The sequence below is a fragment of the Coregonus clupeaformis genome, chromosome 7 (genome assembly GCF_020615455.1).
Source record: "Coregonus clupeaformis isolate EN_2021a chromosome 7, ASM2061545v1, whole genome shotgun sequence".
Lineage (NCBI taxonomy): Eukaryota > Metazoa > Chordata > Actinopteri > Salmoniformes > Salmonidae > Coregonus > Coregonus clupeaformis.
This window is the reverse complement of record NC_059198.1, coordinates 6,199,447-6,225,625: the sequence shown is the minus strand read 5'-3', so window position 1 is coordinate 6,225,625 and position 26,179 is coordinate 6,199,447. Positions and strand designations below refer to the sequence as shown.

The following is a 26,179-nucleotide window of genomic DNA, read 5'->3' as shown; positions in this document are numbered from 1 at the left end:
TTATTTTTCTTGTCTTCTATCCAAGACCTTCAAACAAACAAAACAATCAAAGAAAAGCAAAAGAAACAAGAAAAAAGGAGAGAGAAAGGAGAAGTTGTTTCTATACGAGTCATACTCTCACTCCCACTCAGGGTTGGTTGGTTAGCGAGTGGTCCTGTACGCCTACCATGATTGGAAGACAACCAACAAGGTTATTCTATGTTGAAGAGGGCGAGGAGGGTTAGTTCATGTAGAGAAATCAACGGTTGTTCATAACAAATGGTGCTGAGCACCAGTGGCAGACATTGAGAACAGAGGATGGTGGTTTCAGTCAGGGCTGGGCAGATTACTTAAAAAAATGTAAAGAGTTGCTTAGTTATACAGTAGGCTTAGTAACCCATATGATAATGCCAACTGCAGATCACATGGATAGAAGTATGGTACAGTACTGTACAACCACCATTTTGGATGTTTCATAGCAGAAAGCCAGCCATTCACAGGAAGTGAAACTACATGAGTGAGTTTGCCATGGTGACAACAAACTACAAGCATTAATGTTTCTGTAGTGTTCACTTTCCCTTAACTTATAATTTGTGATGTGAGGGCCCTACATCAAAAAGTGAAGGGGTTTGTAGTACAGTAGCCAGCCTCCCTTGAAAGCTCCTTGTTACTGATAGTGTGTCATCAGTGTTTGATGAGTGTCTCCTGGAGGGGTTCGTTTCCTTGATGGCTCATAATCCTGGCCATTGTAGAATCTGATCGCTATCTAATTAGCTCTTAGCTAATTATTATGTGCATCAGAGCGTCTTAATTCATAATTATATGGCTTCCTACTACCATCATCATCAATCCTGTCCCTCTGCTCATTTGCTCTGTCCGCTAGGTGTGTGTGTGTTTCATACAAAATATAGTGTGTGTGTGTGTTTCATATAATATAGTACATGTATGATACACACACACTCCTCCCTCTTCCGGCCCATACTGTGCACCCTCAGTGGTAGTCCCTGTGGGGGAGCTCTCCAACCTTGACCACCCAGTCACCCCACACTTCAGCACTGTTACAATAGCAGACACACGCAAACACACGCCTAGGGCCTACTAGGCAGACAGATAGAGGGGGAATCTGCATCATTCACACGGCCTCTGTGTCACTCCAGATACACTCCTCCACTCCCCAGCACTCACACAGCCACAGAGGTGAGGCCATCTCAGCAGAAAGGTAAAAATAGCCCATGCCAATGTTAGTGGCCATTTTGGGCACTCTGAGATGGCATGAGTAGTACACATCACACACAGAACCTAACATCACTGTAATAATAGAGAGTCAGCTATTAAACTCAGACTGAACCAGCACTGGTGATGTCACTGGGTTCTTCCTGGTTCTTTACTGCCCTCAAGTGTTTGGATTTAGCTGTGTTCCTCTATTATACAGCATGTGTCAAGGTAGTGATAGTAGGCTATGATTCTCCTTTATTTTTTCCCTCTCTCTCTCCGTCTATTCATCACAGTGTAGTCTCTCCTTCTCTTTGTTAGTGTTTGCTACAGAGTAGTGTCCTCTCTTTCACACCTCTCTGCATTCCCTTTCTCATTGAAGCCAATACTTCATCAAGTAGAATATTAGAGATCAGCAGATTGTCTTCCGCTCCTAAAGGGTGTCTCTCTGCTCCATTTATATTTGAAGAAAATACAGCATGCGGTATGAGAAGGAATATATATTTTATAATTGCATATATTTTGGATACAAATAATGGAAAATGTTTTAGTCACTAACAGAATATCCCTCTATACGGGAGGGTAAAATAATGAATGGTCATTGAAGCATTAGTAATACTAATTCAATCAAAAAGCAATAAAATAAAATAAAAGCAAACAAATATATCACACAAAAAAAAGGGATTAACAATTGTTACATAAAAACCTGACTTACACTTCAGAATAACTTTGTCTCTAAGAAGTGCTAGTTTACTGAAACAACTAAACTAACTAAAAGCAATGGATTTGAACCACAGTTTAGCATGGGCACTCTGAATAATAGTACAGCTGGGGGCAACCCCACAGCTAGCAGCTTACCAGTGCAGTATTATACTTACATTTTAGTATACAGTTATGTCCTGTGAATGCATTAATGCATCATTCATGTTGTTAAGAATGCATTCATAAGAATATACAACACTATACAAGAAGCAGCTTCAAGTAAGTGTTACGATATTATATAATGTCATATTATCTTATACTGTTTTATATTACTATGTATATTATGTTATATTTTATTATATTTAGACAGTTTCATGTTATATGTTCTAATATATATATATATATATTATACATTTTCAACTGGCTTCACGCCATTGTTGACCAGACCTGGTCCTGCTTGTTCACCAGAGCAGTTTTCTTCATCTGCTGACCCACAGGGCTGTTCTCCAACCCTAGACACAGAACACAGTAAGACAGGCAGGATCAGGAAACATGGCAAAAACATGGTTATTATTAAATACAGTGGAGCAAAAGCTTAGAACAGTGTTACTTTAGCAATAGTTATAATATCACCTGTCAGACAGCAGAGGTCCTCCTCCATTCATCTGAGGAGGTCCTGGACTCAGTCCATTAGGAGTCAGTTCCTTAGTCTCGTCGTTAACCCTGTTGGAGAAATAAGACATCATCAAGATTCACATTCATGATCCACCAAAACACTGTTCCCTATAGAGACAGAGACTAACATGAACCGTGGGATGATAGGGTTGTTGAGGTTATTATCTAATTAGTAGATGTATCAATACATACTGGATCAGGCAACATGGTCTCACATACTCAACCATTCCATGTAACTCTAAATGTGTAGTATGTGCTGCTATACATGGAACATTGTTTGAAAAATAAACACTCACCTTCTATATGGCACGTGTCCATTGCTCTGAGGTTGACCCAGAGGTTGTGCGTCATCAGTCTGGCCAATACCAGGGTGATCATCAGGGTTAACACTTTTGATCCACCACAAGAAAAAGGTTATTAACATGACCCATGGTGAGATTACAGATGTAGGATCTTAATTGAGCACGCCCCCATTCTCATCGACGGGGCTGTAGTGGAACAGGTTGAGAGCTTCAAGTTCCTTGGTGTCCACATCACCAACGAACTATCATGGTCCAAGCACACCAAGACAGTCGTGAAGAGGGCACGACAAAGCCTATTCCCCCTCAGGAGACTAAAAAGATTTGGCATGGGTCCTCAGATCCTCAAAAAAATTCTACAGCTGCACCATCGAGAGCATCCTGACTGGTTGCATCACCGCCTGGTATGGCAACTGCTTGGCCTCTGACCGCAAGGCACTACAGAGGGTAGTGCGTACGGCCCAGTACATCACTGGGGCAAAGCTCCCTGCCATCCAAGACCTCTATACCAGGCGGTGTCAGAGGAAGGCCCTCAAAATTGTCAAAGACTCCAGCCACCCTAGTCATAGACTGTTCTCTCTGCTACCGCACGGCAAGCGGTACCGGAGTGCCAAGTCTAGGTCCAAAAGACTTCTCAACAGCTTCTACCCACAAGCCATAAGACTCCTGAACAGCTAATCATGGCTACCCGGACTATTTGCACTGCCCCCCCACCCCATCCTTTTTACGCTGCTGCTACTCTGTTAAGTATTTATGCATAGTCACTTTAACTCTACCCACATGTACATATTACCTCAACTACCTCAACTAGCCGGTGCCCCCGCACATTGACTCTGCACCGTTACCCCCCTGTATATATAGCCTCCCTACTGTCACTTTATTTTACTTCTGCTCTTTGTTTTTCTCAACACTTTTTTTTTTTGTTGTTGTTTTATTCTTACTTTTTTTGTTTAAAATAAACGCACTGTTGGTTAAGGGCTGTAAGTAAGCATTTCACTGTAATGTCTGCACTTGTTGTATTCGGCGCATGTGACCAATAAAATTTGATTTGATTTGATTTGATTTGATTTGAATTTGATCACTCTTTTGTTGCTAAGAATTTTCCTGCACAGCAGGAAATGCAAACTTGTAGTGTATTCAAGGTATAAAAAGGCTTCTAAAGTTGGTAATTTCCACTTTAAAATGCAGACTATCAAGGTATTCATCAATGAAGATCTATCAAGGCATTCATCATGTGGTAAAGTTTACCTGGCCTTATGGTTTCCATTCACCAGAGGAAATCCAGCAAGTCTCTTCTGAGAGAATGCAGTGTCTGTTCCCTCACTGCCCATTGGCTGCACGATCCCCTCGCCTTGACTGATAAAACATTTATTTACATGCACTGGTCTTTCTATTAAATCTGTGGGAGCAATGACTCATGGGATCAGCTCTGACTGAGTATAGTGAGATCCAATCGGTAAATGAAGTAATGAGGATCTCTCTCAGAGAAATGTTTACCTGTTCACAAGATGCCCATTCAGCAGAGAGGACTCAACATGTGTCTCCTGACCGTGTGTTGGGTCCCTCTCCTCTTCCACCCCATCCCCATGGTCCCTGATGGTTCAGAGTGGCAAATGCAATTAGAGATTGAGGAAGACATGAAGTATAGTTGGAGCATAAATATTATGTTCAATAGATAGGCTGTCTAACCTGCCAACGACAAGCACAGATCGGAGAGACTCAGCATCCTCAGCAGCTGGATCATCAGGATCTCCGTTGTCCCTGAGAGAAGTCCAAAAAATTAAGTGTTACTTCTTGCTGCTCTAAGCTGATGTCTGGCCTGATAACTGACATTTAGTAATGTATCGTGAAACACTTCAGCATATTAAACCACGTAACTCCTAAAAATGTCCTCAGGTTGACTGAGTCTGACTCACCTCTGGTTTTCCCTGTTGGTGTTAAGGTAGTCCCGATCCAGCCGAACTAGCTGTGCAAGAGCAAGCCTGGTGTGATGTGTGATGAACAAATGAAAAACAAAGTTCAGTCCTTGGACCCTAATACAAAAAAATAAGACATACATTTATCCTCTCTGAATTCATCTTGGACAGCTAAGCTGACTGGCTGTACACTCTGAGCACTATTGTTGCTACAGGTGATAGAAGGTACTCACGGCTGTTTGTCTCTCCAAGGAATGTAGCCACATCTGTACACTAAGAAACCAGCAATGCCCAGCAGCAGAGCCAAGCTAACACCAGCTGAAAAACAAAATGCTGTCTACGTCAGTTGTTGAGATCGTGTTAAACTGTGCTATAGAAGTATAAAGGAAACAAAACTTGACGCAGACCAATTTGTTTTATTTTATTTACAATTATAAAGAAAAACAGAAGAAAAAAAAAGGATCACATACACAAAATACATTGCATACCAAACTAAATCAAATAGCAGCAGACAATTTGTATCAGTCGATAAAGTTTTTAAATACAGTTAGTATTACAACTTAGCAATTGATAGCAGCAGATATACTGTAATGTCATAATACTGTTAATGTTGTTAATGCAGACACATTTTCTGAGCTTTTCAAAACAACTAGTACAATAAATGTAGATAAAATATGAAATAGTAGTACTCTTTTAAGAGCTTTTTCAATAAAGGACAATCGGGGGGACAATACTTTCAAGAATGGGAATCCGCAGTTCTAAAGGCCATTGTTAATTCTTCTAATGGCAAGAAGTCTGCAACTTGTTTTAACCACAGTTGAAAAATGTGGGTGGGTTGTAATTTTTCCAACACACAAGAATACATATATTTGCAAAGTAAGAAATAGTTATCAGCAACCTTATCTTGTCTGAATCAAGTGCAGTATTCAGCATTTGATAAAGGAGGTAAAGGCTTGGGGATTGTACAAGTGGAGGCTCCTCAGAGGAGGAAGGGGAGAACCATCCATATAAATAAAAACAGTGAAACATTAAACAGTGAAACACAAGTTATCCCTTTTAGACAAAAATATACAAAATATATTCACATCACCAAATAATTAATTAAAACACACTGTTTTGCAATGAAGGTCTAAAGTCGCCTTAACAGCACTCTGTAGGGTAGCAGCATGGTGTAGCCAGAGGACAGCTAGTTTCCATCCTCCTCTGGGAACACTGACTTCAATACAAAACCTAGGAGGCTAGTGGTTCTCATCCGCTTCCATAGACTTACACAGTAATTATGACAACTTCCGGAGGACGTCCTCCAACCTATCAGAGCTCTTGTAACATTAACTGACATGTTGTCCACCCAATCAAAGGATCAGATAATTAATTTAGTACTGAAAGCAAAAGCTACAGCTAGCTAGCACTGCAGTGCATAACATGTGACTAGTTTCAGGAAACTAGGCATATGTTGTGTGTCACTACTTCACATGAGAGCCATTTCAACGTAAACTTTGTTTTATTTATCAAAATGCGTTTTTTTGGCAGAAATGCCTTCTGGAACATGTGAACTTTCATGTGCCTTAATAACAAACTTGTATGCCATCTGTAAATACGAATAAAATTGTTAAATTACGAGCCTAGTGGGTTTAGCCACAGAAAAAGACAGCAACCTTCCCGCTTGCCATGATTGGCTGAGATAATGAGTGGGCTGGACATGCCGAGCGATGAGTTCGGATTGGTCTGCCATGTAGCACTCTACTGTCTATAATATGAGCTGGTCAGTATGTGTAGGTAATCCTTTCTAACACGCCTTTTTTTTTTTTTTTTTTTTTTATATCTCGTAGTAGAACTGCATACGTGTTGCTCTCCACTTTCTGGAGGACCTAGTTGAAATCAGTGGAATTAGAGTATGATAGCTAAGGAGATGGAGAAAATTCTGGCATTTGATTGCAAATATGCAGACGGAGTCGAGAAGAGAACACACAGAAGGCTGTTGTAAAAAATCTTCAAACTAAGAGCAACCATGGCATTCGTGACAGAGAGGGTGAAGCGTCCATCCATATACACGGGTAAGAGAGTCTAGCTAGCTACATTTTCAGATATTACACCTTTCTAATTTTGTCAGAAAGTCGTTTTCATTTCAAGTTAAAGTGTACTGTTAGCTAACTAAACGGAAGCAAACGTAACTAAACTGGCATAAACATACCTGAATTTGTCCAATAGAAACTCTGATTTGCTACTGTTGGACTAATGATTACACCCTAGATCAGCTAGATGCAGGCAAGAGTGTGCAAGGTGGTATTGAATGTGTCACTGTCTGCCACCTTAATTACAAAAATGTCTCTCGACCTGTGCACCTACATTGTACACTTTCATTCATAGGCTAGGTTGTAGCAACCTCATGAAGGGTATAGGGAAAATTTGAGTAGGAGCCTAAAACTATCGATGTTACATTGACCTGGGTGAATGGATCGTCCTCCCTCATCATAAACGGCACCAACCACCACTGGATTGTACCAATGCCATATCTAAATGATCTGAGTGGATGTATGGTCCTCTGTAGCTCAGCTGGTAGAGCACGGCGCTTGTAACGCCAAGGTAGTGGGTTCGATCCCCGGGACCACCCATACACAAAAAAAATGTATGCACACATGACTGTAAGTCGCTTTGGATAAAAGCGTCTGCTAAATGGCATATTATTATTATTATTATGAATAGAGTGCCAGAAAACCATTAGCTTATTGCAATGCCAGAATAGATTTTAAAAAGTTCCTTTCTCTGTCTTACATTTCAGGTAATTTGGTGAAGTGTCTGGGAACATACGATTTAATTTAACAGGGGTAAGATAAAACTTGAACATTCATTTGTAGTTAGTCTCGTTAATATTGGGACTGGTAAATGGGAAGTGGATCTTATTACAGATCTCAAGCCATACCTCCTCATCAAATTCCGTGCCTAAGTTAATTTTTCCCACATTCTTTGAAGTGAAACAAATGAGGATTCATAATGTTTGGATAATGTACAATACATCTTAGCAAGTATTACTTTGATAGATATAGATGTGGTTATTAATTATTCAACTTCTGATAACTGAGATCTCAGCTTTAATTATTTGATAAATATAAAGACAACATTTCTGATTTCAAGACACTTAAAAAAAATCTGTACCAGGGATGTTATATTCAGTACGGATTTTCGATAAATGACCTCATTGTATTTAATCCACTATGGAACACATCTGCGAACTTCCTACGACCCAGCGAGCACCAATTATGAAGGCCGACCTTTAAGAACACATTGGGCAACAAGAAATAGGAGCAGGTAAAAAAAAACGTGTTTGAAATACCCAAGTGCTTTCTACAGTCTACCCATGCCATTAATGTGTACTTACTGTTATCACAAATATGATGAAACTGATTCAGAGGTAAAGGATGGCTAGATTGATATTAAATCTGAACCCATAGGGAGTCCTGTCTGCCCAAAGTCTGGAAAGAATGTTCACCTTAATTATGTTTATCCTCCAATCATTGTTATGGGAGAGTGGAACAACGGATGAGGTCTTTAATTTTGCTAAAGAGGGGAGTGTAACGTGCGTTCTGGTTGCTCCTTTTTAAATGATAGGCAAGCAGTTGAGTGAGGGAAAAAAGTATTTAATCCCCTGCTGATTTTGTACGTTTGCCCACTGACAAAGAAATTATCAGTCTATAATTTTAATGGTAGGTTTATTTGAACAGTGAGAGACAGAATAACAACAAAAAAATCCAGAAAAACACGTCAAAAATGTTATAAATTGATTTGCATTTTAATGAGGGAAATAAGTATTTGACCCCCTCTCAATCAGAAGGAGTTCTGGCTCCCAGGTGTCTTTTATACAGATAACGAGCTGAGATTAGGAGCACACTCTTAAAGGAAGTGCTCCTAATCTCAGCTTGTTACCTGTATAAAAGACACCTGTCCACAGAAGCAATCAATCAGATTCCAAACTCTCCACCATGGCCAAGCCAAAGAGCTCTCCAAGGATGACAGGGACAAGATTGTAGACCTACACAAGGCTGGAATGGGCTACAAGACCATCGCCAAGCAGCTTGGTGAGAAGGTGACAACAGTTGGTGCGATTATTCGCAAATGGAAGAAACACAAAAGACCTGTCAATCTCCCTCGGCCTGGGGCGCCATGCAAGATCTCACCTCGTGGAGTTGCAATGATCATGAGAACGGTGAGGAATCAGCCCAGAACTACACGGGAGGACCTTGTCAATGATCTCAAGGCAGCTGGGACCATAGTCACCAAGAAAACAATTGGTAACACACTACACCGTGAAGGACTGAAATCCTGCAGCGCCCGCAAGGTCCCCCTGCTCAAGAAAGCACATATACATCCCCGTCTGAAGTTTGCCAATGAACATCTGAATGATTCAGAGGAGAACTGGGTGAAAGTGTTGTGGTCAGATGAGACCAAAATGGAGCTCTTTGGCATCAACTCAACTCGCCGTGTTTGGAGGAGGAGGAATGCTGCCTATGACCCCAAGAACACCATCCCCACCATGTCAGGTGGAAACATTATGCTTTGGGGGTGTTTTTCTGCTAAGGGGACAGGAAAACTTCACCGCATCAAAGGGATGATGGACGGGGCCATGTACCGTCAAATCTTGGGTGAGAACCTCCTTCCCTCAGCCAGGGCATTGAAAATGGGTCGTGGATGGGTATTCCAGCATGACAATGACCCAAAACACACGGCCAAGGCAACAAAGGAGTGGCTCAAGAAGAAGCACATTAAGGTCCTGGAGTGGCCTAGCCAGTCTCCAGACCTTAATCCCATAGAAAATCTGTGGAGGGAGCTGAAGGTTCGAGTTGTCAAACGTCAGCCTCGAAACCTTAATGACTTGCAGAAGATCTGCAAGGAGGAGTGGGACAAAATCCCTCCTGAGATGTGTGCAAACCTGGTGGCCAACTACAAGAAACGTCTGACCTCTGTGATTGCCAACAAGGGTTTTGCCACCAAGTACTAAGTCATGTTTTGCAGAGGGGTCAAATACTTATTTCCCTCATTAAAATGCAAATCAATTTAGAACATTTTTGACATGCGTTTTTCTGGATGAAGTTGTTGTTATTCTGTCTCTCTCTGTTCAAATAAACCTACCATTAAAATTATAGACTGATCATGTCTTTGTCAGTGGGGTAAAGTACAAAATCAGCAGGGGATCAAATACTTTTTTCCCTCACTGTACTTGGTTATCATATTCATATGTTTTTTTGTCTAACATGGAACATGTTATAATTTATATGGTGAGTTTGTTCAAGATGTAGATTAGCTCATTATTTAGCTGCCTCCAATTCTCAGTAGAAAACCTTTTGTGCAATTGTTCGCATCTTTCTTAATGTCACAGAACTTCTCACTGTTCTTTTTCTTAAATTATGCATTTTTTTTTTACCTCTTAGAGTGGCTTTTGCCGCCTCCCATACAGTGGAAGCATCTAATGTAGGGTCACTATTATCTTGTATGTAATTCATAATCCCACAACACATTGTTGCTCTGAAATTTTCATCTGCCATTAGAGGTGTATTAAGTTTCTAATTTCTGGATAGAGGAACAAAGCTACTCAGGTTCACAGATAAATATATTTTGGAATGATCGGATAAGTCAAACGTACCAATAGAGCAGCTGTTTACAGCAGATAGCTTTTGGGAAAAAATAAGTAGTCTATTCTGGAATATGAGTTGTGGGGATGGTGAAGCTAGCTGTGTTTCTCTAGCGGGAGGTAAGCTTGGCTTCTTATATGGTGTCGAGTAAAGCTTAAACCATGTATTTAGATTGTAGGTAGGTATTGTAGTTAGGTATTGTAGGTAGTTTATCTAGGTAGTTATTGTAGGTTATTGTAGGTAATTATTGTAGGTAAGTATTGTATTCGGCTGAGCCCGGTGAAGCACGAGGCTAGCTAACCCACTACCTGGACCAATAAAGCTAGCTAGCTAGTGGGTAGCTACTGGTAACTATTAGCAACTGTGGATAGTTGTTTCCAATGTTATTTCACGCTTAAGAGTACCTGTAATTATGCCAGCTAGCTACCTACCATTCAGCAGTTTTTCTAACCTCAATATCTGAAGCATTAACGTTAGGTAGTTAGTAGCTACTGTACTAGAAATGTAGCTAGCTTGTTGCTACCTGGATAGCTAACTAAACAATAGCTGGAACGACCTAGCTGTAATATTTGGAGACGCTTTCTCTCCGTTGGGACAGACGCGAACTGGCTGAATCGATTCAGTGGCTAGCTTTGCACTTAACTGGCTAACAGTAGCTACTAAGGGTAAGTTATAACCTACATTTATTTTTGTTTTGTTTTTACATACTGGTAACTAGAGTCGTTCAAGGGAATTCGGGACATGGGTGCCTAGTTCACGTTAGCTTGGCTCTCCCTGTGTGTTTCGTGCCGTGGGAGGAGGGGTTGGTTCGTTGGCAGAGAGCAATGGCTAGCTAGTATGCTAACTATTCTAGCTAACTAACTGGCTGAATAAGTTGACGATATACTCACTCAAACTGTCAAAACTAACCCAAAACTTTACACAACGTTAGACACGGACACGAATGATCTGTTTGGCGTGTTAACACACTGGTGGTTTGTTGTAACCGAGTATTGGTGCTAAACCGTGTTATTGGTGGCTGGCATGCTAGTTGGCTATGGCGTCATAGGATTCGGTGCCCTGGACGGTTTTCACGGAAGAATACTGTACCAAGTTAGCTAGCTGAATAAACTAAGTTAGAGTCTATTCCTAGAAAACATTGAACTGCTGTAGTTTTAACAATTATCATTTCTAAAGTGGAAGTTGCGAGAGTTATATTTGAGCGTTTCAGTGAAACGTAAGTGAGGGAGGCCCCGCTCTCTCGCTTTCCCAGATGTTTAGTTCATTTCATTCCGATCTCCTTTGCATTATTGTAGCCTTTTTCTGTAGCCTGTCAACTATGTGTCTGTCTATCCCTGTTCACTCCTCTCTGCACAGACCATACAAACGCTTCACACCGCGTGGCTGCTGCCACTCTAATCTGGTGGTCCCTGCACGCACGACCCACGTGGAGTTCCAGGTCTCCAGCAGCCTCTGGAACTGCCGTTCTGCGGCCAACAAGGCAGAGTTTATCTCAGCCTATGCTACCCTCCAGTCCCTCGACTTCTTGGCGCTGACGGAAACATGGATTACCACAGAAAACACTGCTACTCCTACTGCTCTTTCCTCGTATGACCATGTGTTCTCGCATACCCCGAGAGCATCTGGTCAGCGCGGCGGTGGCACAGGAATCCTCATCTCTCCCAAGTGGACATTCTCTCTTTTTCCCCTGTCCCATCTGTCTATCTCCTCATTTGAATTCCATGCTGTCACTGTCACTAGCCCATTCAAGCTTAACATCCTTGTAATTTATCGCCCTCCATGTTCCCTTGGAGAGTTCATCAATGAGCTTGACAAGTTCCTTTCCTGAGGATGGCTCACCCCTCACAATTCTGGGTGACTTCAACCTCCCTACGTCTGCCTTTGACTAATTTCTCTCTGCCTCCTTCTTTCCACTCCTTTCCTCTTTTGACCTCACCTTCTCACCATCCCCCCCTACTCACAAGGCAGGCAATACGCTTGACCTCATCTTTACTAGATGCTGTTCTTCTACTGCCGTCTCTAGCCAACTCTCCTGCTATCTCTCTCAGAAAGACCTTCTTGATCCAAACCAGTCAGGTTTCAAGACTGGTCATTCAACTGAGACTGCTCTTCTCTGTGTCACGGATGCTCTCCGCACTGCTAAAGCTAACTCTCTCTCCTCTGCTCTTATCCTTCTAGACCTATCCGCTGCCTTTGATACTGTGAACCATCAGATCCTCCTCTCCACCCTCTCCGAGTTGGGCATCTCCGGGGCTGCTCACTCTTGGATTGCGTCCTACCTGACAGGTCGCTCCTACCAGGTGGCGTGGCGAGAATCTGTCTCCCCACCACGTGCTCTCACCACTGGTGTCCCCCAGGGCTTAGTTCTAGGCCCTCTCCTATTGTCTCTATACACCAAGTCACTTGGCTCTGTCATATCCTCACATGGTCTCTCCTATCATTGCTACGCAGACGACACACAATTAATTTTCTCCTTTCCCCCTTCTGAAAACCAGGTGGCGAATCGCATCTCTGCATGTCTGGCAGACATATCAGTGTGGATGTCGGATCACCACCTCAAGCTGAACCTCGGCAAGACAGAGCTGCTCTTCCTCCCGGGGAAGGACTGCCTGCTCCATGATCTCGCCATCACGGTTGACAACTCCATTGTGTCCTCCTCCCAGAGTGCAAAGAACCTTGGCGTGACCCTGGACAACACCCTGTCGTTCTCCGCTAACATCAAAGCGGTAAGCCGATCCTGCAGGTTCATGCTCTACAACATTCGCAGAGTACGACCCTACCTTACACAGAAAGCGGCACAGGTCCTAATCCAGGCACTTGTCATCTCGCGTCTGGATTACTGCAACTCGCTGTTGGCTGGGCTCCCTGCCTGTGCCATTAAACCCCTACAACGTATCCAGAACGCTGCAGCCCGTCTGGTGTTCAACCTTCCCTAGTTCTCTCATGTCACCCCGCTCCTCCGCACACTCCACTGGCTTCCAGTTGAGGCTCGCATCTACTATAAGAACATGGTGCTTGCCTACGGAGCTGTGAGGGGAACGGCACCTCCTTACCTTCAGGCTCTGATCAGACCCTACACCCAAACGAGGGCACTACGTTCATCCACCTCTGGCCTGCTAGCTCCCCTACCTCTACGGAAGCACAGTTCCCGCTCAGCCCAGTCAAAGCTATTCGCTGCTCTGGCACCCCAATGGTGGAACAAGCTCCCCCATGACGCCAGGACAGCGGAGTCACTGAGCACCTTCCGGAGACACTTGAAACCCTACCTCTTTAAGGAATACCTGGAATAGTATAAAGTTATCCTTCTTCCCCCACCCCCCATTAAAAAAATGGCTTGATCTCATGCCAGACATCAAGTAGTTCACATTCTGAACCCAGAGTGTTCAAAACTCTTGCTGATTTAGTTAGGGGTGTGTTTGTCTTATCGTATTTGTCCATAATTGGGTTTAGAGTAAAATTTAAATCACCTATCACTCCGAATCCTGACTTCATTTCTTGAAGAAAACAGTCCCAATGTTGGAATCAAACAGCTTTCTGTTGTCAGAGTCACATGTAGCCTTATGTAGCCCCGCCTACTTGACCCAGTTCCATTCGAACGCGATTGTGTTTGTGTTTCCGTTTCACAACTTCCATCAATGCTAGCGAATTACCTCAGAGCTGTGGCTAGCTAATAATTAAAAAACGCGCATCATTAACACATCTTAACAAATAAACAAAAACAAAACATGGCTCACATTTGGGAACACACACAAATGGCTCTTCGGAGGTCGGATGGTATCACCGTACCGCATCAGTCCATGATTAATAATTGGGTGGATGACATGAAAAATTACAAGTGTACAGAGGCCTATCAGTACCTCCACAGTGGTAAGGTGGGCCAAGTTATTCTTCACCAGGAGGAGGGAAAAGGCCGATGTTCAGCCCAGACGATCAAGAAGCTCTTACCACTCTGCTTGGGTACTTGTATCCAACAACGGATCAGTAGAGACGTCTGGATGCGCTTGCATCGCTGGCCTTGGAAAGTCATGCAGCCTCAATTTTGTGGAAGGTAGGCTAATAAGCAAAGTCACTTGCATTTCTATGTCTAACATTACTTAGCATAAGCGATTACAGCATACATGCAGCCTACATGTGTTTTGGTGACAGTTACTATAATCCATAGGCTAACGTTATGATAGAGTTCTCAGATTATATCTATGATCAATCTCCGCATTACTTGGTCATGTAATTTATGTTTATAGCCTATTTTCTTCGTTCCTTTTATAGATGAAAGTGCACAATACTGCTTTATCTAGACACAGAATGATAAAATAGTCAGGCTTAACATAGCAGTTAGACCAAACGTTTTGTTGGATGAAAGCTGAATTGAGAATGTCATGATTTATTGGTTATGTTAACAATTATTTGTGAATATGCATCAACAGTCACAGTATTGTGGAAATTGTTTTTATGGCTTAGTTTTTTATTAATATTAATGAGTATGTAAAACAAATAATCATGTCGAGTTGTTATAGAATGAATTTATTTAACGTAACTTTTGACACAATTTTAATTCATATTGGGAAATCGACCCTGTGAATGGCATTTGACTGGTCAGTTCATTCAGCATCTTCATGAATGATATCCCCACGCAGGTTACACATGGCAGCACAGATTCAAAGTATTTTGTCCATTTTAGATGAGAGGTTGATTCTAAACCGTTTGATTCTAAACCGTTTGAGCCTTTGAATTACGCGTTCCACATGAACTCTCACGTTAGCTATCCGTCTTGTACATGTGGTGTCCTCCTCTGACAGCTTTGCACCTCTTTTTGTGAAGGCTGGAATTGTTAATTTGATCATCCTCTCGTGTAGCAGATCACGGATTGTGAAGCCCCGGTCAGCCATGACCTCATCACCTGGACAGAGGTACTCCAGGAACCCAGAATCCAATTTGTCGCTACATCTACCTCCATATGCTGAGGAGATGAACATCGCTAGACCACAAGGTGCAATGGCCACCAGGTACTTGATAGTGTTCTGGGCGTAGTAATGGCTGAATGACTCCCCCCTTGAATCTAGATTCTTGCACTTCTGTAAAGCAGTTTCTGAGCAGTCAATAATGCAGGTTGTTCCTCGTAGTGTCCTTAAAACATTGTGGCATTGTAGCACGGATGGTCTCCCTTGGCAGCCATGGAATGTACTCCCTCAGATTCTCTTCCATCATGTCAATCCAATAACTAATCACTCAACTGACAATACTCTGGGAAACACCAAACCTTTCTGCTAAGTACTGCTGCAGCAAGTTGAGCTTCAGCTTCATCGGTGTCATCAGGAGTTGGTCTGTCAGGTCTAACTGAAAGCTGCCTTTGTAGAGGAGTAGAAGATGTTCCACCAGGGTAGAAAAGGCAGCAAGAGACAAGCCTGTATGCAGTCGACAGAGTGCTTCGTTCCTCAGCAGGGTTTTGTAGAGAGGTGCTGCTGGACACTGTGTCCCTGCCTCACAGGTAGTGGGCTTTACATGGGTCTTCCCATTGGGTTTGGGCATTCTTCTCTGAAGGTATATCCATTCCATCTATCTGTGTTGGCCAATCCCCATTTTCAATTTGGTGAACACTTGAGCCTGTTGTGTCATCTGTTAAAAAATCAGTATGGCTTGTTAAACAAGTCCATGGACAATTAATAACAAAACTGTACAATAAAACACCATACTGCATGGACACTCCTAATAAGATTTAATAATAATAATAAATATGTATATTTACAATGGGAATGTTTTATTGAGTTGTAGAGGAAATAAATTGTGCTATTAGGAGACTGTGCTTAGATACAAGAGCGAAAGGGAGACACAAAATGAGAGCAGGCAAACTGCTCAAGCGTTTGGCTTACCTGTCACTGATGACTGCCTGACCAACACCCGACGCTTCTTCATGAGTGGAGCATCGTAGCCAAGCCATTTTTCTGAGTAAGGATGCTCCACTGTAGGCTTCTTGTCAGATAAGTGGTAGGAGCACACAAAGCGATGTTTTGGCTAGAGCCGCAAAGACTCTGCGTCTTTAGGAGGTGGATGCAGGTCATATGGGGCTCCACAGGTACATTCAGATCGACGTAGAGGTTGGTGTTCAAAACATTGCTGTTGTAAAAACTGCCTCCTCTTCATCCATTTATTGTGACAGCCTCGTACTGAACATATAATGCTTGTCATGTTGATCGATTTTAGGATTTTATGCGGTTCTGTCAGTGTACAACTGTCAAGCTCTCAACTAAAAGTACCACTTTTGCATGCGCCAGCGTCGCGCGAATGTTGCCGGAAATAGAAACACAATTGCAACTAACTTGCCGCGATCATTGTGACGTTCCAGAATAAGGAGAATAGCACTTAATATTTGACATAAAGCAGGTTCTAAAGGACCAAATCATTTATTCTGCTTCGAATCCCGGTCCCACTACTCTTCTTCACACCTCCATTCTATCAGTATCTCCTTTATTCATGTCTATCGGTTTCAATAAAACACTAAAATAGTATTTGTTTAAAAGAAGAAGACGAAGACAAAGAAGAATGTCAAAAAAAAGAAACAATATGGAAACACTCACTAGTGATTTCCTTTGTGTTGCTAGTGGCTTTGGCTTTGTCTCCATTTCCTGAGTATAATCAGAGAGTAAAGTCATTTCAATTGAATACTTTCTTTATCAAAGCAGTGACACAGAATCATGTGTTAACCATTGGGACTGATGGAGATGCAGTAGACAGTAATGAGCTGTCTTTATATTAGTTAAGAGTACTTACCTGATGTGTCAGCGGAGGTGTCAGTCGGATTGTCAGTCGGATTGATAGGTGGAGTTGTCACAGCCTCATGCCCCCTCTCTACAGACAAAGATCAGACAAAGAAGTGATTTTGTCTGATCTTACGTACAATGCTCTCCCTCGCCCTCCATTTGGCAAATCTGACCATAATTCAATCCTTCTGATTCCTGCTTACAAGCAAAAACTAAAGCAGGAAGTACCAGTGACTCGCTCAATACGGAAGTGGTCAGATGACGCGGATGCTACGCTACAGGACTGTTTTGCTAGCAAGGACTGGAATATGTTCCAGGATTTATCCAATGGCATTGAGGAGCATACCACCTCAGTCACTGGCTTCATCAATAAGTGCATTGACGACGTCGTCCCCACAGTGACCGTACGTAAATATCCCAACCAGAAGCCATGGATTACAGGCAACATCCGCACCGAGCCAAAGGCTAGAGCCGCCGCTTTCAAGGAGCGGGACACTAATCCAGACGCTTATATGAAATCCCGCTATGCCCTCAGACGAACCATCAAACAGGCAAAGCGTCAATACAAGACAAAGATTGAATCCTACTACACTGGCTCTGATGCTCGTCGAATGTGGCACGGCTTGCAAACTTTAATGGACTACAAAGGGAATCCCAGCAGCGAGCTGCCCAGTGACGCGAGCCTACCAGACAGGCTAAATGCTTTATATGCTCGCTTCGAGGCAAGCAACACTGAAGTATGCATGAGAGCACCAGCTGTTCCGGACGACTGTGTGATCACGCTCTCCGTAGCCGATGTGAGCAAGACCTTTAAACAGGTCAACATTCACAAGGCCCGCGGGTCCAGAGGGATTACCAGGACGTGTACTCAGAGCATGCGCGGACCAACTGACAAGTGTCTTCACTGACATTTTCAACTTCTCCCTGTCCAAGTCTGTAATAACTACATGTTTCAAGCAGACCACCATAGTCCCTGTGCCCAAGAATGCGAAGGTAACCTGCCTAAATGTCTATCTCCCCGTAGCACTCACGTTGGTAGCCATGAAGTGCTTTGAAAGGCTGGTCATGGCTCACATCAACACCATCATCCCAGAAACCCTAGACCCACTCCAATTCGCATAACGCCCCAACAGATCCACAGATGACGCAATCTCATTTGCACTCCACACTGCCCTTTCCCACCTGGACAAAAGGAATACCTATGAGAATGCTGTTCATTATTACAGCTCAGCGTTCAACAACATAGTGCCCACAAAGTTCATCATTAAGCTAAAGTCCCGGGGACTGTAACTGGATCCTGGACTTCCTTACGGGCCACCACCAGGTGGTAAGGGTAGGCAACAACACATCTGCCACGCTGATCCTCAACACAGGAGTCCCTCAGGGGTGCGTGCTTAGTCCCCTCCTGTACTCCCTGTTCACCCATGACTGTGTGGCTAACCACGACTCCAACACCATCATTAAGTTTGCTGATGACACAATGGTGGTAGGCCTGATCACCGACAACGATGAGACAGCCTATAGGGAGGAGGTCAGAGACCTGGCCGTGTGGTGCCAGGATAACAACCTCTCCCTCAACGTGAGCAAGACAAAAGAGCTGATCATGGACTACAGGAAAAGGAGGTCCGAACACACCCCCATTCACATTGACAGGGCTGTAGTGGAGCGGATCGAGAGCTTCAAGTTCCTTGGTGTCCACATCACCAACGAACTATCATGGTCCAAACACACCAAGACAGTTGTGAAGAGGGCACGACAATGCCTATTCCCCCTCAGGAGAATGAAAAGATTTGTCATGGGTCCTCAGATCCTCAAAAAGTTATACAGCTGCACCATCGAAACCATCCTGACCGGTTGCATCACCGCCTGGTATGGCAACTGCTCGGCATCTGACCGTAAGGCGCTACAGAGGGTAGTGCGTACGGCCCAGTACATCACTGGGGCCAAGTTTCTCGCCATCCAGGACCTCTATACTAGGTGGTGTCAGAGGAAGGCCCAAAAAATGGTCAAAGACTCCAGTCACCCGTCATAGACTGTTCTCTATGCTACTGCACGGCAAGCGGTACCGGAGCGCCAAGTCTAGGTCCAAAAGGCTCATTTACAGCTTCTACCCCCAAGCCATAAGACTGCTGAACAATTAATCTACCCCCCTTTGTTTTTACACTGCTGCTACTGACTGTTTATTATCTATGCATAGTCACTTTACCCCTACCTACATGTACAATTTACCTCGACTAACCTGTACCCCCGCACATTGACTTAGTACCGGTACCCCCTGTATATAGCCTCGTTATTGTTATTTTATTGTGTTACGTTTTCTAACTGTAGTTTATTTAGTAAATATTTTCTTAACTGCATTGCTGGTTAAGGGCTTGTAAGTAAGCATTTCACAGTAAGGTTGCATTTCACCTGTTGTATTCGGCGCATGTGACAAATATATATATATAGTTTTTTTATATTAGTTTGCTGATATTAAAGTATTCATCCGTGGTGTTAGTCAGATTGCAAATTAAAATGTCAGTTGAATTGTCAGTCTACATTTTTTACATTTCAGCAGACGCTCTTATCCAGAGCAATTAGGGTTAAGTGCCTTGCTCAAGGGCACATCAAAATATGTTTTTCATAGTCGGCTCGGGATTTGACCCAGAGTCCTTTTGGTTACTGCTCCAGCGCTGTTAACTGCTAGTTTACCTGCCACCAGTCAAATTAAAACGTGGAGGTGTCACAACCTAATTCCTCCTCTGGACAGACAAACTAATATAATAATGTGGGTGTCTGTATGGGCTCTTATAAGATACCTAGGCTACTGCAAGCAGTTTAAAATGAAAGAAAACAGGAAAATCATTCTTTACCTGCAACAATGTAATGCAAATGGCACTCCTCAAACATGCCCTTAAGAGAAGACATGGTGGCAGTTAGTATCTATAAAATCATATTCAACAATCAAATTATCAATTGTGTGAAATAATAACAGGACTCACCTGGGGAACATGAAAGAATTTGAATGTCAGATTCAGGCATTCAGAGAGGATGATAGCACTGTTGTTCACTCCTATCACTTTATCAGAAACATTAGCCTCAAAAGGCTTGTTCAATCCACGGTAGGCTATTGAAGTCTGTGGGAAAGCACCCTAGAAAATAAATAATTGAATTCAGGTATTGAATCAAAGAGCCCTGATTTGTAATACAACATAGTACTTATTATCTGGGAAAAAATACCAACATATACAGTCTGTGTGCTGATTCTACACCCTTTTTTCCAAAGTGTACACTTGCACACTCCATTAGCTGGAGGGACTTTCCAACATTGTGAAATCCATGTCGGGAAGTGTGCAAGTGCGCACTTTGGGGGAAGGGTGGAGAATCAGGATGAAGTCTGTAGTACAAATCCTGCATAAAAACATAAGATCTCCACTAACATTGTTGGAGTACACCTCAATTTCAGATCCAGCCGGAGTTTCATATTGGTACACATATTCATCTCCCGTCTTCAAATCTTCACAGAACCTGTACATTTTCTTGATGGGAGAGCATGCTAAGCAAGCTATGGAAGAAGACATTCCTTTAGTGCAACTTTCGATGCAGCTTTACTTTAACGTTACTAACAAACTTCCTTAAACACAAGCACAAGCAAAATGAAATAGAGAGAGACCGCAGTTACCAATGTTTGAGATCCTGATACAGTTAAACAAATCACAGGTACAAACAGGTTGTGTATGAGGCTAACAGGTTGCTAGCCGACCTCGCCCAGGTGACACAATACAGTAAGATAACTTTCTGCCTTCAGGTCGTTTTATAGCAATGTAGCAATGTTAAAGTGCAAATACTGTGTTACAACTTAGTCTTTACCTTGATACGGGAGCACCAAAAAGCCAAACAACAGGCTGAATAGATACATTTTAGTCTGTTTAGAGCTGCCTTCTTGCTTGCTGGTTCAGTAAAAAAGGTTTCACTTTTCTTGTTCCTGCTTCAGTATGTTCCTGTTAGAAAACAGGAGGAGTTATAAGTTACTGTATAACTACAGTTTCTAAACCCAGAGACGCAACATCGCGGGAACGCTTGTGTCACGCCCTGGCTCTGGGGACACTGTTATGTTGAGCCAGGGTGTGTAATTCTATGTTGGTATTTCTATGTTGGCCTGAGTGACTCCCAATCAGAGGCAACGAGTGTCAGCTGGTTGTCTCTGATTGGGAGCCATATTTAACTGTCTGTCTTTCACTTTGTGTTTGTGGTTTCTTGTTCTTATTTGGTTTGTTTATGTAACCAGAGACATCACGTTTTCGTCTGTTATTTTGATCGTGTGATCATTCTAATAAACATAATGTTCGCATTCAACGCTGCGCCTTGGTCTCTCCCTGACGAACGTGACAGCTTGCTAAGCAGACTAAGTAAACCAGGCCGGGGATTCGGGTTTGAGAAGTCAATGAGAGAAGTGAAAGATTCTTCCTTAGTTGTTAATTTTCTTGAAATCTAAAGGCACAACATAGAGTTGAGCTAATTTCTTAAGTATTTGAACATGTTATTACTCCAACTAGTGCCTTTGATTTGGCGGCCTGCACATGCACAGATTGGCACGAGACGACCGTTAGAACCGATGACATGTTTCTGCGCATGAGCTTAGCTGGCCAACATTGCCATGACATCACCTTCAAGTGTGATATGGGATTTCTATTGAAGAAGCAATTGTAGCATATCTTCATACTGTACTGTCTTTGGTATAACTTTCTCAATAGGCAACTGATATGGGCTGTACCTTTTATTGTGCCTCATTGTTCAAAGTGTTCAAAGTTGTGATTTATAAAGACGTGGAGTTAGATGAACACTAGGACATTTTGATTTGAATAGGTAATCAAACATGCTTGGTGGGAAGTTGTAGTTATAATCATGTCACTCCATTTGCTAACTTAGTTCAATTTACACATCTACACCCACAAGCCACTGTGGCCCCAATGGAATTCTGAAGGTCCAGGGTGGGATAACCCCACACCCCAAAGCCCTGTCTCTTATACTGAACAAAAATATAAACGCAACAATTTCAAAGATTTAATTGAGTTACAGTTCATATAAGGGAATCAGTCAATTGAAATACATTCATTAGGCCCTAATCTATGGATTTCACATGACTGGAAATACAGATATGCATCTGATGCTCACAGATACCTTTAAAAAAAGATAGGGGCGTGGATCAGAAAACCAGTCAGTATCTGGAGTGACCACCATTTGCCTCATGCATCGCAACACATCTCCTTCACATAGAGTTGATTAGGCTGTTGATTGTGGCCTGTGGAATGTTGTCCCACTCCTCTTCAATGGCTGTGTGAAGTTGCTGGATATTGGCGGGAACTGGAACACGCTGTCGTACACGTCGATCCAGGGCATTCCAAACATGCTCAATGGGTGACATGTCTGGTGAGTATGCACATTTTCAGCTTCCAGGATTTGTGTACCGATTCTTGTGACATGGGGCCGTGCATTATTATGCTGAAACATGAGGTGATGGCGGCGGATGAATGGCACGACAATGGGCCTCAGGATCTCGTCACAGTATCTCTGTGCATTCAAATTGCCATCGATATAATACAATTGTGTTCATTGTCCGTAGCTTATGCCTGCCCATACCATAACTCCACCGCAACCATGGGGCACTCTGTTCACAACATTGACATCAGCAAACCGCTCGCCCACATGACGCCATACACGTGGTCTGCGGTTGTGAGGCCGGATGGATGTACTGCCAAATTCTCTAAAAACGACATTGGAGGTGGCTTATGGGTAGAGAAATGAACATTCAATTATCTGGAAACAGCTCTAGTGGACATTCCTGCAGTCAGCATGCCAATTGCACGCTCCCTCAAAACTTGAGACATTTGTAGCATTGTGTTGAGTGACAAAACTGCACATTGTAGAGTGGCCTTTTATTGTCCCCAGCACAAGGTACACCTGTGCAATGATCATGCTGTTTAATCAGCTTCTTGATATGCCACAACTGTCAGGTGGATAGATTATCTTGGCAAAGGAGACATTATCACTAACAGGGATGTAAACAAATTTGTGCACAACATTTTTCAGAAATATGCTTTTCTGGGTTCTTTTATTTCAGCTCATGAAACACTGGACCAACACTTTACAAGTTGCATTTATTTTTTTGTTCAGTACATACTGTGGGTGAACACTAGAGTATAACCTTTCAATGTGAGTGGAATCCATCTGTATAGATCAAACATAGTTATCTTCTTTGTCAAATGTCATCAATGTTAATGACAATAGAACATTTGGACATTCAGGCAAACTACTGAGGGAGAGGCATCATCTACCGATCTATCAACCCAAAAGTCTAGGTGAAAAATCTGTTGAAGTACCCTTGAGCAAGGCACTACACTTGAATTGCTTCTGTAAGTCGCTCTGGATAAGAGCAACTGCTAAATGACTAAAATGTTAATATATTAAATAAAACAAGGTGTGACCTCTGCAGAATAGCCTTCCGAAATTTGCAATTTCAAAAGTATATATTACAATGACAATAATTTGGAGGTTCCTTCATACAAATACATGCATAAAGTTTGTTACAAATAATACAAGAGAGTATGAGGGACAATTGTATACATCAGACCTGAGTCGTTCATTAAACAATAGTCTTAAGTAACTCGCTCACTTGTATTGGTTGATTATAAGCAATGTATGAGCAGACTGTCAATCCAACAGTCAAAATGCATAGTACCATAAATTGGTAATGAAAATGTAATAAGGAAATAAAACTAAATACATGTGTAAGTTAACTAACCATAAAATGCATCAGGCAAAAGCCATTCATAAAAGTATGGGACCAACCCACAGACATGACATATCAAATACATTACAAGTAAATAAAATAACCATCATCAAAATATGAAGAAAATGAACCTTTTCTGACACTAAGGTTATAAGGTCTCAAAGTATGTGGGTATGTAATTTGCCTAAGTCATTTGACCTGACAGATACTCTCAATGTGATAAACATGTGATAAACATTCTAATGAAACGGTGAACACAAATATCAACATAGCTACACAATTACTGTCTAAAGGTCTGGTATTTTGCACAATTTCACTAGTAGGTGGGGACGTGGGGTACAGTTCCTTCCACAAGAACTGCGGGTAACACATCCTATTAATACCCTTTTCATAATGCATTATAAGTGTATTTATAACACCTTATAATCTATGCAATATGCATTATAATGCATGACATAGGCTCTAATGGCTGCTAATAAATGTCATTATAAGCGGGTAGCATAATGCCTTCCGACTGGGCACAGATGTCAAATCAATGTCTATTCCACGTTGGTTTAACGTAATTTCATTGAAATTATGTGGAAACAATGTTGATTCAACCTGTGTGTTCCTCAGTGGGTTATGATTATGAAGCAAAGTGGTATGCCCTACATGAAATACTCTTTAGGAAATTGTGTCAGAGGTGTATACTGTAACGTAAGAGTTCCACACTCCAGTTAAAGGGATAGTTCACCCAAATTACAAAATGTCATTTGCTTTCTTTACCCTGTAAGCAGTCTATGTGTAACAGTGTTGCTTCCGTCCCTCTCCTCACCCCTACCTGGGCTTGAACCAGGGACCCTCTGCACACATCGACAACAGTCACCCTCGAAGCACCGTTACCCGTCGCTCCACAAAAGCCGCGGCCCTTGCAGTGCAAGGGAAACAACTACTTCAAGGTCTCAGAGCGAGTGACGTCACCGATTGAAATGCTACTAGCGCGCACCGCTAACTAGCTAGCCAATTCACACCGGTTACATATGGACAAGCTCAGACAGCAATCCATGGTTTGGTTTTGGATGGGTGGGCGTATAAAGCGAACGTCTAACAACCCAAAGGTTGCGTGTTCGAATCTCATCACGGGATACTTTAGCATTTTCGCTAATTAGCAACTTTGCAACTACTTAGCATGTTAGCTAAGGGGGGGCATAAAATACTGTAAAAACACCAGCAAATGCTCCAAGTGATTTTAATTTTGGAAATCTGTTCCAAAGTATTCCCACGCATAATATAGAGATATGTGTGATCATATACAAATGTAAGCAAGGTTTGAAATTATAATGTTTTAGGCAAATATTATATCTGTTTGGGTTTCTTGCGGTTAATTTGCAGTCTACTAATTATTTATAATTATGTTCTGGCCCCCTTACCATACACTCAAGAAGAAATCGGCCCGCGGCTGAATATAGTTGATGATCCCTGCTTTAGGATGATATGGACATTAAATGCAAAAATGCTTCTATCAGGGTTATTGACTTGGATTTGTGCCACAAATGCTACAACGTTTGCTTTTCTGTGACCAAGTACAGTAAACAAAACCAAAGCATGGATTGCTTTCTTACCTTGTCCATAGACTGCTTACAGGGTAAGAACAACAATATGTAATTTTGCAGTTTGGGTGAATTATCCCTTTATGCCTGCAAGACAGAGTACATAGGTGAAAAAGGGTGTGCAGTAAAATTAGAATATAGCCTACCATTTAATGAGCACAGAATGTATAATATAATGTTCCTAATGTGCTTTTCAAATATGGCATCTGGCATAGTAATACTTTGCTTCATAAGGCATTACACATCCTGGTGATAATGCTTTATGCAGTTATATATGTTCATGAGCAGCTATTAGCACCTATGTTGTGCATCATGATGCATTATGCATAGAAGGTGTTATTAATGCACCTTTAATGCATTATAAAGAGAACATCCATATGAAGTGTTCCCTGTTTGAACTGATCAATCATGATTTCCTATGAAAATAATGGTTTAAATAAAGTCTGATGTAATATCATCTAGAGTCTAAAATGGAGCATTAACTTTCTTTACTGAAAGTAGGATTACAGGTGTGTGTTAAATGTCTGTGAAAATGTTGCTGAATTGGGACAAATTTTGCAAGCTTTTTTAACACTGACATGCTAACTCTCAATTCAGAAATAATGAATAATTGCTTCAGTAAAATAGAGCATCTGAGACTGGGCCCTGTGAGAATGAGG

General features: G+C 42.2%; 1 protein-coding gene across 3 annotated transcripts; it reads right to left on the bottom strand.

The window, feature by feature from the left end:
- Positions 1–1,607: 1,607 nt before the first annotated feature.
- On the bottom strand, positions 1,608–21,208 carry LOC121568852. Of its 3 annotated transcripts, none has more exons than XM_041879307.1 (14): positions 21,012–21,208; positions 20,582–20,706; positions 20,144–20,278; positions 20,015–20,054; positions 17,173–17,250; positions 16,980–17,027; positions 5,017–5,101; positions 4,784–4,900; positions 4,557–4,628; positions 4,365–4,460; positions 4,116–4,223; positions 2,865–2,957; positions 2,527–2,616; positions 1,608–2,405 (listed from the first exon to the last, which is right to left on the bottom strand). In XM_041879307.1, exons 1-14 carry the CDS (start codon positions 21,058–21,060, stop codon positions 2,300–2,302), a joined length of 1,242 nt encoding a protein of 413 aa, XP_041735241.1. In that variant the 5' UTR covers positions 21,061–21,208; the 3' UTR covers positions 1,608–2,299. The 3 variants fall into 3 exon arrangements, with proteins under 3 accessions (XP_041735241.1, XP_041735240.1, XP_041735242.1); XM_041879306.2 differs by having other exon boundaries at positions 1,609–2,405; positions 20,144–20,293; XM_041879308.2 differs by having other exon boundaries at positions 1,610–2,405; positions 4,784–4,849; positions 20,144–20,293.
- Between the last annotated feature and the right edge of the window lie 4,971 nt (positions 21,209–26,179).

What these genes read in the sequence shown, in the direction of transcription:
- LOC121568852 (XM_041879306.2), bottom strand. Translation starts at nt 21,060, where the DNA reads ATGTATCTATTCAGCCTGTTGTTTGGCTTTTTGGTGCTCCCGTATCAA. An exon ending in TTTGGTGCTCCCGTATCAAG is followed by an intron (nt 20,707 to 21,011) that starts GTAAAGACTAAG and finishes CTTCTTCCATAG; the next exon opens with CTTGCTTAGCATGCTCTCCC. An exon ending in CCTTGGAGAGACAAACAGCC is followed by an intron (nt 4,901 to 5,016) that starts GTGAGTACCTTC and finishes TTTTTGTATTAG; the next exon opens with GGTCCAAGGACTGAACTTTG.